General features: G+C 42.3%; 1 protein-coding gene and 1 long non-coding RNA gene across 6 annotated transcripts in view; one reads left to right on the top strand and one right to left on the bottom strand.

Moving 5' to 3' along the window:
• The window catches only part of LOC131109212 (uncharacterized), a 30,190-nt gene that overhangs the window by 14,910 nt on the left and 1,650 nt on the right, over positions 1–13,630 (top strand). For 2 of the 5 annotated variants that reach the window (XR_013627756.1, XR_013627755.1), the window contains exons 4-6: positions 3,146–4,848; positions 9,166–9,391; positions 13,493–13,557. This is a non-coding gene — a long non-coding RNA (uncharacterized LOC131109212). Of the gene's footprint in view, positions 1–3,145; positions 4,849–9,165; positions 9,392–9,889; positions 9,978–13,492; positions 13,599–13,630 lie in introns of all 5 variants that reach the window. The other 3 variants (XR_013627757.1, XR_013627754.1, XR_013627753.1) reach the window with 3 other exon arrangements.
• en2a (engrailed homeobox 2a) lies at positions 5,434–8,691 on the bottom strand. The gene is made up of 2 exons (XM_078792248.1): positions 7,875–8,691; positions 5,434–7,162 (listed from the first exon to the last, which is right to left on the bottom strand). Exons 1-2 carry the CDS (start codon positions 8,362–8,364, stop codon positions 6,846–6,848), a joined length of 807 nt encoding a protein of 268 aa, XP_078648374.1. The 5' UTR covers positions 8,365–8,691; the 3' UTR covers positions 5,434–6,845.

Raw genomic sequence — 13,630 nt, 5'->3', positions numbered from 1 at the left:
CGGAAGGAACCAGAGGGTGGTAGCTTGGGCATTGAGGGGCGGGGGATACCATGACCTGTCTAGACACCGTTGCCTGTTGCCTTGGTGTTGCCAAGAGGACTTTATGAACTTTGACCCCATACATATTTGGCCTTTTTTTTCCCGGAGGTGAAAAAGAGGAAGTGAGGGTATGGCATGATCTATCTTTTAAATGTAAGTATTAAACTGACCTCTTCGCAATATTGCTGACTATACAGCTTTGGTAGCTGTATCCCACCAGGGAAGGACGGTCAGGAGTAGATCATCAGTAGTTTGGATCATCTCCCCATTTAGTATGCTTGTGACCAGGCATGGGCCAGGATGACATCTGATGGTAAGATAACCTTGGGCAATAATATGCAATCACAGCTTGAAAATCAAGTCAAATCGAAAAAGTTATTTTAAAACCACATAATTAGGGCTGTCGAAAACGAACACGTTAATGCCGGTAACTAATTTATTTCATTAATTACGTAAAAATCTTTTGCACAGTTCAGTCATGCTCATCATGTCAAACGACACCTCTCTGTGTTGACAGCAAATGGAAGCACAGTGTAGCGTCCCCACTCTTTCATAACTTTATTGATGTGAACGCATCAACCATACATTGTACGCGTGTCCAACTCCAGTCCTTCTCGGAGGACTTTGCATTCATGGACACTCCGTAAATGACAATAATGTCTTGATACACGTATGTGTGGTCTAAATAAACAGAAAGACAAAGAAAAACAATAAGTGGCTATTCTAATCACTCCTAAGGCAGTGCTTCTCAAACAGTGGGGCGGGTCCCCCTGGGGGGTACGAGGAGAACTGTCAGACCTACCAACATGTACAAATTTATAGTACTTAACATGCAATTTGATTCCTGAATACGACCTTCATTTTGTTGCATTTTCCTGGTTTTGTTTTCAAGCTTGGCGTAAGTAATATGTCGACCCACAAAGGTGACAACGATGGCCGACTTTTGGCACCACAGCACACCCCTGTGGTTTCAACACATCAAAGCCCAGTTCTGATTGCAGTGGATAACACAGCACCCAACAAAGTATTTCCATGTAGTGGCTGCACTGACCTCCACTTTCCACCATATCATAGGAAAGGTATGAGGGACAAATTTAGTGGTTTTGAAACCATGACTTTTTCATACCGTGGTATACCTTCTCACCAGTAACCAGCCCATGCCTCCTGTAACTGTACAGTACAGCTGCTCACCTCATTTAGCTACATGGGAAGGCCAAAATACTGATAAGCACTAGTCCAATGGTGGGCAAACTACGGCCTGGGGGCCACACATTTGAATCCGGCCTGCCAGTTGCTTCCAAAGTCATAGAAGCTGGCAGTCTGAAGCTGGCGGTCAAACCGAGACAACCTTTTGATGGTTTACGTCAGTAAAACCAACTGTAGAATCCACTTTTGTTATTTAATGTGGTATGATGTTTAAAGTGCTCCTGGAAAAAAAGGGACACAAGCACATGTATGACACTTTTACGTATAATTCCAAAAGGCAATTAATTCCAGGTGGACTGTTGGAATTATAAAATTAAACTATAGTGTGCATGTATCAAATATATAGCCCGGCCCCCCGGACAATTTTGTTAACTGTTAAGTTCAATCCCTGAGTCCAAAAGTTTGCACACCCTGGTGTAGTCTTGCAGCATAGCCACGTACCAGCAGAATAGTAATAAACCCTATAGGAAAGGAATACCTATTTGACAGTTGAGCAAAACTGAGCATTATGTTTTTATAAACCCATTTTTGCACCTGGTTTATGTTTTGGAGTTTCATAGAATGTTCTCTCTATATTCTTACTTTGGTAAATCTTGGACAACTTTGGGTTGTGGATATTTTTGGCAAAACATTAGAATAATTGATGGTTTACATTTATTTGTGGTATGTATTTGGACTTGCCTTGAAACAAAGATAATTCATTATTTGGAGTTATGATAATGTGTTCAGTGTCATTTCAGTGAATAACTTGGAAAATAATCAAGTAAATACTATATATGACATTTGGTACATTTCTGTCGCTAGTGTAAGGCATGTGTTTACGTTTTTGAAAATAGAGAATATCCTCAGTGAATATTTGATGTTTGTACGTCACAACATTGACCTGGTAAGTGCTGTCTTGTAGCGTGCTGGGGCTACTCTTCTTGGGAGTGGGTGTTCTGGTGATCCCGGCCGCCATCATGGTAGTCGCCGCCAACCCCGCCTTTTCTCGTCCGCCACTCAGAAGCAGTTAAAATGGCAGCATGAGTGAGAGAGAAGGCGGGAGGGAGGCGACGCCCATGACGGTGAGCTAGGACATGGTTGACTGAGCTGTAGCTCGCCTTGTGTGCCCGCCTGCAAGTGAGATGATGATTTTGCTCGTGCATGGAGGCCCACGTACACAAAGGAGTGTAGTCCTAAAGACTGTATCACTCATTTTTGCCAAATCCCAAACACTCTATTTTAGAAGTTAATAGATCCCTCCAGCATTATATGCAAAAAAAACCTCTACTGAAACGCAGCCAAATGGACAACATCAACGCTGAATGTGACTTTTGCAACTCCAGTGTTGCCAATTTTTGGGAAGTGTTAACCCTCTTTGAACTCCGCACCCACGTCTTTGGCCGGCTGCCATTTTATCCTCCAAATTATTGCTAGAGTTTGGCTTGATGCGTGCTTTGTTTCTCAGCTCCATACTGCACACTGCATGCTATCATTTGTATTCTTAAGTGGGGAAGCATTGTCCTTGATTGCGTGTGTTCATTTTTAAATGGAGGAGGAACACAGTGGGAGGATCTGTTATGATTGAAGCCCTTTTGTTCTTAGTAAAAGCGTTCTATGCAGGCTATTATGTCATGTGACTGGGACCAATCAGGCTGTATAGGCTATACGAAGCCAATGTGCTTTCAGTGACCCATTTAAAATAGCTCACTCAATGAGTTTATTCACTTAGAGTATTTTCTTAACCATACAGGCCTGACTGACACTTCACAACAACTCTATTGCAGTGTGTCGTGGGGTAGAATTGAGGGGAAATGTCCACAGAGTCTATTTTTAGGCCCACATACTCATGCTGGTTGACACGTTATTGGTATTGGCCCTTACAGTGAACGTGTATATATATTTTTTTACTTTTCCACAGTGCTGCTGCGCTCGGAGGAAGATGTCATCCTGAGCATGGTCTTTTTTTTGGTGATGATGTTGCCACTGTTGCTGCAGAACCGGGCTTCCGCTTTGTGCCTCTGTCAGCCATGATGCGTAACCATAAGGCGAGTGACAGGCCGGTCCCCCCGGGCAGGGTGAGGGGGCCTGAGGTGAGTCTGCTGTATCCTTGACCCTGTTTCCAATAAAAACACCACTGGATTGAATGCAGCTGAATATAATATAATATTTTTGACAAATGTATTTACTTTCATTCATTAAATGTTGGGCAATTTGGAGTTCAACTATGATGTTATGGAAAACGAACCCTCTAAAAAAATGTGATCATCATTTCTATGGTTAAATGTTTCTGAAATAAGAACAGACCGATTGTGGTCTTTCCTGGAGCACAGACTTTACTTTGCTGCTTTACTTTGTCATACTTCACAGAGAGAGTCGATGTTTATCATCATCAATGCATCATTTGAATAAAAGCGGAAATGTAACCAGCAACCTTTCTCTCTAACTCGTCAATAAAACTCAACTTCAAAACCGTGTGCTTGCAAGTCAGGTTATTTGCAAGAATAGACCCAACAGGAAAGCCCGAAATTGACTATTTCTTCAAAGTTCACAAAATATGATGAATGAATGCAATATGTTCATAGAAACTCATTATAAATAACATCACATTCATCGTTGCTTTCTCTCTGGAGAAAGATTTGGCTTCCAGGATTTGCAAGTCAACCCACTTAAACACATCCCAAAAGTCAGTAGAATGATTGTTTCCCCTCTGACGGAAAAAAGTGTGTTTCTCATGGGTCACTCAAACAGGGTGTGTGAAATGAGAGTTGCCTGGCTGTGACTTTTGCAGAAAGCATCCGCTGGCTATTGTGTGCCCAGTCAAACCTCTGCAGGCACCAGCGGCCTGACTTCCATACATGAGAGATCAAGGGTTACCAAGGTGCTTCACACATCCAAGGCCTCAATGTGAGCAGGGACGACCCCGGCCTGCACAGAATACTCATTTCCTTTTGGATGTTGGCCGCCCTCGCCAACACCAGCCTCAATGAAAACCTTGGTCCATGACTGCGATCTGCTGTACAGTAAAGTTTTTGTTTACCAGACGGAGACCGTTGAATGAAGCCAGAAAAAAAAAAGTTATTGCCAAGGTTCGGTCACTGAGCCACAGCATTAACTTGTATTCTAACAAGATTAAAATATATTCGTCCTGGGGATTAGCATAGTTAGGTGTCCTTTCACCTCGCGACAGTGGGCTTTGATCTGCGTTGCGAGGCAAGAGTCCTCCTGGCTTGGACCTCGCCATTGGAGTGCCAAGTGTGAAATTGGCCTGATGTCATCCCCATTCTTCACCTTTTACATCTTTCACCACTTTAATTATGTTTCCGCCACAACGCCCGGGCACCTCGGAGCAGATTCCACTGTGGCCGCAGGAAGCATGCGTGTAAAGCACACTGTAGGGGAGGAGGATGGCCGAGAGGGGGTCGTAGCCGGATGGGACCTTTTTTGGGGGGGTTTAGCCTCTTTGTAATTAATTATTGGCACTACTCCTAAAAAAAAAACCCAACAAGCTATTCCTGGACATCACCTAGAAGTCTTCACCAATGATGCTGGGATACAAGTCACATTCTGTGTCCCGCGTTCAACTCTTCTCCCTGCCAATATTTCCATGCAGCACGAGAGCGGGTAAGCATGCAGAAATGAATGCAGTGTGTGTGTGAGGCAGGAAGGGAAATAATAAAGGCAGGTGATAGTAAGATGTGTGTGAGCGTGAGAGAAGGGGAACACAGTTTGGGTGGAAAGGCTCTGTGTGGAGAATGGGTTACTGAGGAAGGGGGGGGGGGGGTAGAAACCAGCCACCTGCAGCCATGACAGGCTTTGACCTTGGTTTCTCACTCCCCTCCTCTCTCTTTCCACGGCCCTCCCTTCCTTCCTTCCACTTCCATTTCTGGACAGAAGCATTTTTTTTTCCAGCAGGGTGCAAGGAAGACCGACTGTGGTGAAGACAGCGGTCCAAAGCGCAAACAAAGACTAGTGGTTCAAGTATGAAAATGCAGATAGGCCATTGTTGGGGTGGGGGTACATGCCTGGGAATTGTTCTCTTGCATAATGTTGAGCTCCTTGTGCAAATGTTTTAATCTGTGCCGCCATGAATTTGATGGTGAAGGAGTGGGTGTTGGCGTGGAATGAAGGATTATTGTGCCATTCTACGTTTATAATTACACCTCTGAATGTTTGACATCTGGAAACCTTTTGTTCTAAGCCCCCCCCTTCCCCTCTTAAATCTGTATTTTGATTGCCAAAACATTTTTTTGTATAATCTTGAACGTTTATTTATTCTTTTGCAATTTCCAAGAGGCAGTTAATTACACAATGAATACATGATACAAAGTATGTACATTTTCATCTTTTTAGCAAAGGATACTTCCAGGAAAAAAGGAGAAAATAGCACTGTAATCTCCAACTGTGCTGTTATTTAATTGAAAGGTTGTTGATATATAGATAGATATATGCTGATGAGTAAATTCATAATGTGGTACCAGCAGTGTTCATAAAGGCATCCAACTAGATTTCAAAGTAATACTGCTTCTCTGATTCGGCACAGCTCTCTTTCACAAAAAAGTCCATGTGAACTTTTTAAGGCAAAGTGTGTTTCTGTTTGGATTTTCCTCTGTTTAATTCACACACACTTTTTTGCAGATGCACAACAAAAACACTGAAAGGCAAAGGAGGGGGAAAAAAAGTCCACAATTTGGTATCTGCAACTTAGCTCACACTTTTCATCCATAGAAATGATAGACAGCTGTTTGCCCCGAGTACAGCACAACAAATTGCAGCTTTCATGCAAAAGGCCTCATAGACACATTTCCATTCACAAAACAAAAGAAACAAAAGAAAAGTTATTGCAGGATAAACAAGCAGTGTAAACAGCTCCGATATCTACTCTAAAGCAACACTGGTCATTGGATAGATTTTTTTTTCAATAGAATCTATATAAATACACATTTGAATACAGTCACAGACAGATGTCTTCTTTAATGATAAATGAATGTCATAAAATGTATTTACTAGATTTACCAAGAATACAACCTGCAGAATGCTTCTTTTAATGCTACTTGTTTGTGTGACTGCCATCAGTCATTGAACACAGCATGATTGATATTGCCATTAAAAAAACAACCTAACTACCATAGCTGCACACACAAATATACATTTATAGAAGCAACGTGTTAGAAAATAATGCTATAAACCTCTCTTGTTATTTATACATGATTCATTCAGCAAAATGGGTTGGATTTCGATTCACAGTAGCCTCAATGCAGCAGGAAAATAAACATTCTTTGGACTTGTTTCTTCTGATCGAAGTGCCAGATGTAACAATGACAATCATTATTGGATGGCATTCATTCATTAATTAGTAGACCTCCTGCTGGGGGGCGAGGGGGGTGGGGGCAACAAACAATGACAACTTTATACAACACCTTTTATAGACGTGATATTGCAGAAATATCTTTTTTTTTAAAAACGATTTATGCTGGTATACTTTTTCCACTGGCCCTTGATGACATTATTGCATTGTAAGAAGGAACATCCCTCTTTATATTCCTCTGTGATAATCTGGATTGGCTAAACTTTCATGCTTGCTGTGTTGGGAGAGAAAAGGTCCACAAGGGCGCTTGTGTTCAGTCGCTGTCGGATTTGTCGTCCTTGGTGACGGTGGCGTGGTTGTAGAGTCCCTGGGCCATCAGGTGCAAGGCCAGAGAGTTCTTACTGCCGCTAGCCTTCTTGATCTTGGCCCGCTTGTTCTGGAACCAGATCTTGATCTGGGACTCGTTCAGGCCCAGCTCCTGAGCCAGGTTCTGGCGCCTCTGCTCGGTCAGATAGCGGTTGTTCTGGAACTCCGATTTGAGTCTCTGCAGCTGCTCCGCTGTGAAGGCCGTCCTTGGTCGCTTGTCCTCCTTGCTGGTGCTCTTCTTCTTTGGCTTGCGGGATCTCGGCCCTGCCGGGGGGGACAAACACAGGACCGGGTTCACCGAGGCGGGCAGATATTAACAAAATACACGCTTGTACGTAGAATGTCAATCAAGAAATGCTCGAACGAAAACAAGCCCCTCCCTCCGTGTCCACTCACACACTCACACAAATGAATTTATTAAGATAGCACCTCATTTGGATCATCATGCTTTCTATTTAACCCTCATTTCAAAGATGCTTCACTCACTTTTACCTAAAAACATTTAACCCCACCCACACACATATATAGTGTACTACTTACAACTCGTAGTAGTCGCCTCCTCCAGCTACATAATGCATGAGAACAAGTTGTACTACACTTTTTTAAATCCTCCGCCACATTTTAGCTACATTGTTGATGCATGCGAACTAGCTTGTTGCGTGTGTTTTCTAAGGTAAGCTTAAAAAACAAACAAATAAACACATGCATACGTTCATTTATTTTTCTTAACAGCGCATCGATGCAGGAAATTGTCGGTCGATTGTAGTCTCTTGTAGTGTTAATTTAAACGTGCCTATATTTATGGAAATATGCGTGTTTAATATTGGTAAACGGCGCGTGGCTGTGTTTAATAATGCCGTTTCCGTGGATTTGAAGTGTATAGGCACAGCTGATGCGTGGAAGTCGGTCACGGAAAAAGCGGGTCAGTGTTACGGTGCTATTTCAGGTTATTGTGCGTAAAAGAGGAACCACCAACCTGAAGAGGGCCGATCCGAGTACCGGGTGCAGTAGACCCAGGCCGGCCACAGCATGGGCTGCTGAGCCGGGGCTGGGTTGGAGCTGGATTGGGAACTGTCCGAGTCTGAGCTTAGGCACTGGTCTCCGCTCTCCCCGCGGCTTTTCAGGGGCTCCTCGGCGGCTATGGGTGGCTTCTTAGCCCCGCTGACCGTGTGCGGCGTGGAGGTACCTTCCGTCGGCACCGTGCTTCCCACCGGCTCCGTCTGCGGGGCGGCGGGGCTGCCGAGGCTCTCCGGCGGCGACGCTAACGTACTCTCGCCTCGGTGGGCTGCCGGCTCCTTTTTGCGTCCAAAATCCGGCCTCAGGATGTTGTCGATGAAGAAGTTGGTGACCCGGTGAGGGTTCTGCAGATTGGCCTGCACCTGCAGGAGCGGCAGGATGGCTCTGTTGGACTCCGCCGCCTCCTGCCGCTCCAGCTCGTCTCTGTTACGCTGCTCATGTTCTTCCATGGTGATGCACTTTTCCCGCTTCGCTCGTGAAGCCTTTTTACCGCGAAATGAAGTTCACACAAGGATGCGCGAGACAAGTCAAAGACTAAAGAGTGCAGCCTCGGACACCATGCACAGCCTGGCGGGAGCGTCCTCGGAGAAAAACATACTTTTTGGACATTTACGTCCCTGGGTGTTGCGCTTATAAGTGCGCCAGAGCCATTGGCGCAAATGTGTTGTGTCCGCACACAGCTATCAGCGACACCAAGGTAAATAAAATACTCTCACCGTGGACTTTACTTCTTTTCAATACGAGACACCCTTGAGTGACGTCTCCACACTGTCCACCCAGACACGTGCCTCTGGCCAATAGGAAGCCAGGAACCAGGCCATGTGACGGCCACTCTCGGCTCTCAGCCACGCCCCCTTCACGCTGCCTGCTTGCCAATCAGCGGCGAGCTTCTCTCAATTATTGATTCGGCAGCTAATATACACTTTATTTACTCTCAGATGTCACTTGAACACAAATAACACCTTTATCTTCATTTTTATACATCGTATTCTTACACCCGACGCCATTATATGCCCCCCGACAAGGAAATAACAACCAAATATAAGACACGCATGTCAACATTGCTTGTGATGTACAAAAAGTAAAAGTGTTGTTTTTTGATTCGGTGTCGTAAATGCTCATGTCTGCATTTTAATTCGGAAAAAAACAATTTCTACATATTTACACGGTGACATTGTGGTGTGAAAGAATATAAACAATAACAATCATGTTATTTGTACGCTTCCCTCCACCACCCCCACCCTCTCCAGGCTGTCCTGTGGTGACGCTGCCTGCGGAGGTCAAGCAGAACCGGGCTGGTCCATATGCCTTTAAAAGGAACCACTGATGCAAACCAAGTGTTTTGTGTGCACGATGCCGCTAAAGACAAAACTTTTGGTCTAACTTTGCTGACCGACTTTCTAGTCCTCCTGCAGGGACAGCACATGGAGGTCTGTAAAGGGGGACCGGACTCTTCGGACAAGGAGAACAGCAATGGTGAGTGCAGCTTTTGAATATCGTGGACTTGATGTGGAACTTCTTGGACCTATGAGGAGGATAGCTGCGACTATTAGACTATTAGTTGTGTCGATAGGACTATTTGAAGGCACGAAGAAGAAGCAGCACACGCCGTAAAGGTCGCTGCTGTACGGGCGGTCTCACTCGGCCCACCAGACACCCACCTTCACGTTAAAGTACTGCAAGAAGGCTGTACACTTGCATGTACGTGCACGTCATTCTTCATAAAGCACGCGCCACCCGACATGACGTCACGTCGACAACTTGAAATGTTTGCAAAATATGCATCACTTTGGCTCTAAGTTGATTGTATTTTACTTCCTGTCACTTTCATCCTGACTAAAATTCCAATTTTTGTACGTCATGAAATGAATTCTTTGTAATATTCCTACATCTATTTAGGTACCGTTTGAAGTATTGTTTTTTTTTAATTAATCATCATATTTTCCTCCCAACGTTTGCTTTTCCTCATCATAGGAAAGTATCGCAGTATTTCCAACCATGAGAACACAATGTGGTGCCACGCAAAAAGCAACCCAAAGACTTGAAAAGTACATCTCTACAGGTCGGAACATTTATTCGTGGATTTTTGCTACCGATTTTATAAAATCAGACCTAAAAAAACGCGTTTAAAAAAACTCAATGTCCACCGCTTCCACGTGCAGACTATAGTATTTCTATATTTCTTATGTTGCAGTCATTTCCACGAAGAAAGTGTTATTTCTTTAATATAGACTTATTTTTTTGCAATACTTATCATGGTCACAGCAGCCCTATTATTATGTTATTATGTTATTATTATGTTTCCTTATGTGTTGTAAATAAAGACGGCCCTATAGTGGATCTATTATGATTATATTATTATTTCCCTGCATTCTGTAAATAAAGACGGTCACATAGTGAAGGAGTATTATCATTATTATTATTATTATTATTAAAAACGTTTAAAGACGTCTGGCGAAACATTATTAGTGTAAGTGTGAAAGCATGGCTTATTATTGAGGAAAATATTCCATATTAAGAAATTATTATTTTAGCTTGTATTAATATTTTTATTATGAAGGGGAACGGTTGCAAAAAGACGAAAGTATGTTCGTGGTGACGTTTATGAATAAAAGTACAATATCGACTAAATCCTGCCATTGTCAACTTAAAGCACGAGAGCATCTCCCGTGTTGCGTTTATGTTCTTCCTTTGTGCAGACATTCGTATTTGAATATTCTCCTTTTTAAAAGTATGTATACGATAGACTGTACACTTGCAGCCAATTGACATGCAGCGCACGCGCTACTATACTATAAGCGTGTTGCGCATGTGCAGAGTGTCGGGCGCTGCAAGTCAGCGTCAGAGAGAGTTTGTAGACGAGCGGAGGTGACGCTCACACGGAGGGATTTGTGAATGGACACCGTGATGTGTGCCAGCTCACAGATCACAGGCCGATGGACCCCCCCCCCGCCCTCCAAAAGAAGAAGGGGTGAGGGAAGGGGAGGGGGGCGTCTGTAAGATATCACCATGCGGGGGTCGCTTCCTGTGCAGCCTTTGACAATGTATGATTTGTTTCTTTTTGTGTGGGTCTGAACCCGGAAGCACTTTGACATCCAGGGTCAATCAGCCCAGCCTAAAAAGGAGCGCTAATAGTAAACATCGATTCAATTAGACTGAATACAGTAAATATATCATATATGGAGATGTGCGGTTATAAATGCCACATCTTGTACATAAATTGGTGGTGTTTAAAAAAAGCGGCTAAACTTGCGATGTTTGACTCCCTGTGATCGCCGTGGCGGAGATAATAAGCCTGCTTTGTTCTTAAGGAGCTTTTCTCCGTGAACACAAACAAGCAGCTTCCCTGCAGGATGAAGACTAATGGAAGGGCGGCACTAATGTGAGAAACGTCTCCTAAATCATCAAATCATCATCACAGACTTTTTTTTTACCTTAAACATAAAATAACACATTTTTAAAATATAATAATACCAATTCTTCAGCAGCAAAACAAAAGGGGGTTGATTCATTTGATTGATTGATTTAGTGTCTGTAAAATATATGTGATATATAAATATCTAGGTGTTACTGTGGCCCCTGAGGGAGGGTGGTGGTCCCTGCAGGTCCCTACAGGTCCCTGAATGCATCAACCTCCTGTGCATGCTTGCAGGATGCTTCTCGGGCTTCGGATTGTCCGCATGCCTCGTGCACCTGTCCCCCCCCCCCCCCAACCCCAGCCCACCCCCGTCCGGTCCTTTTTAGGATGAGGGCAGGAGGGAAACTCTGGTTGTTTGCATGCAGAGCAGGTGTATGTACTTCTATGTACTTCTATAAGATCATATTCTTACTTAGTGATGGGTTTATGACGGTCGGCACGTGATTTAGGAATAAAACATGTGTAGCTGTACCTCAGAAGTACAGCTACATTATATACTATATACTATATACTATATACTATATACTATATACTATATACTATATACTATATACTATATACTATATACTATATACTATATACTATATACTATATAGTATGTACAGCATTGGCCAAATAAAAGCAGTGTTGCTTATTTCATTCTACTGATTAATACATTGTTGTATTTGTACTTCATGTAGTTTTATTCTAGCATGTTCCCATGTACATGCAGTGTTGTATTTACTCGTGTACTTCAATGAAAATGTTTGTACTTATTCATGTAATAATTTGTAATAACTTCATGTCGTGTTGTATTTCTACTTTCTACTACATATTTGTACTTATTACTATTGTAATTGTAATTTGACTTTGTACTATATTTACTTGAAAATTAGTGTTGTATTTGTAGTTATTTATGCTGTATTATAAAAGCATTCGTACTTATTAATGTTGTATTTGTAGTTATTTATGCATTATTATAAAATAATTCGTTGTTATTAATATTGTATTTGTAGTTATTTATGCAGTATTATAAAGCAATCGTACTTATTAATATTGTATTTGTAGTTATTTATGCAGTATTATAAAAGCATTCTTACTTATTAATATTGTATTAGTAGTTATTCATGTAGGTTCAGTAAAGTTTTGGTACTGTAATTCTTCTTTGTACAGAGTATTTTATTTGTAGTTTTTCATGCAGTGTTGTTAACGCACTTGTACTTATTAATATAGTGTCGTATTTGTAGTTGTGTACTTTTATGAACCCCTTTGTACTTATTCATGTAGTTTTGTTCAAGCATTTGTAGTTGTTGAAAGTATTTATAGTCATTTTTAAGTATTTGCAGTTATTCATGTAGTTTAGCTGTTAATGTAGTGTCGCATTGAAGTATGTGTAGTTGTTAACGTAGTGTTGTAAGTGCGTAATTGTTAATGCGGTGTTGTATAGCAGTATATATATATATATATATATATATATATATAATATATTGTAATAATATAATATTATTATAATATAATATGTGTCTTTCTGAATGTACTATTGAAGTTGTTCGTGGAAGTTGAAGTGTGTAGTTGTCAACGTAGTGTATTGTAGTAAGTGTGTACAGTAGTTGACGTCAGTATGTGTAATTATGACCGGCAGCCATGTGTGCGATGTGAGGTCAGGTGTTGTCTCGGTGTGTGGTATACGGCATCCTTGCCTGCTAAAATAGAGCCTTACCCCCCACCCTGCAAAAGCAACACGTGCCCCCTTTCACCCTCATGCACCTGAGTTGGTTTGACCCCTCCACCCCCACCCCAGCAGTGATACGTGCTAACTGTTTGGCACTGGCAGGCTGAATAACTTTCACAGATGCCTCAAATACCAAAAAAGCAACAGGACACATTTAGAACCTTAACCTGCTTTTTAAACATGACTCAGCACCCACCCCCCAACACATCCATTTGTCTGCAAGTGTTTTTTCACGCCCGAAAATAGAAAAAAACAAAGTCAAAATTCTACGTCACTTACAACCCCTTGGCCACATTCTTGTGACCAATCAGGAAAACAAAGATTTTCCTGTTTCCTAGCTATTGTATTTTCAAACAATAATGTACAATTATCAACACTTATTATTTATTACGTCCTTCTTGACCAGCCTTTGTTATTGATGCTATGTCATTCCGTATCCCACCACTAGGAGAAGTCCACACACGGATGACAAATGCTGCCATCTGCCGGCGACAAAAGGCATCACTGCTCCGTGTAAGGCTTCCTAATCATCTAATGGTCACTAATGGTCACAGGTATGAAATTCTATCGGATTTGTCTTGCTGGT

The sequence above is a fragment of the Doryrhamphus excisus genome, linkage group LG7, assembly GCF_037039965.1.
Source record: "Doryrhamphus excisus strain RoL-2023G ecotype Guam linkage group LG7, RoL_Dexc_Guam_v1.1, whole genome shotgun sequence".
NCBI classification, from domain to species: Eukaryota; Metazoa; Chordata; class Actinopteri; order Syngnathiformes; family Syngnathidae; genus Doryrhamphus; species Doryrhamphus excisus.
This window is presented reverse-complemented; position numbering and strand designations above follow the sequence as displayed.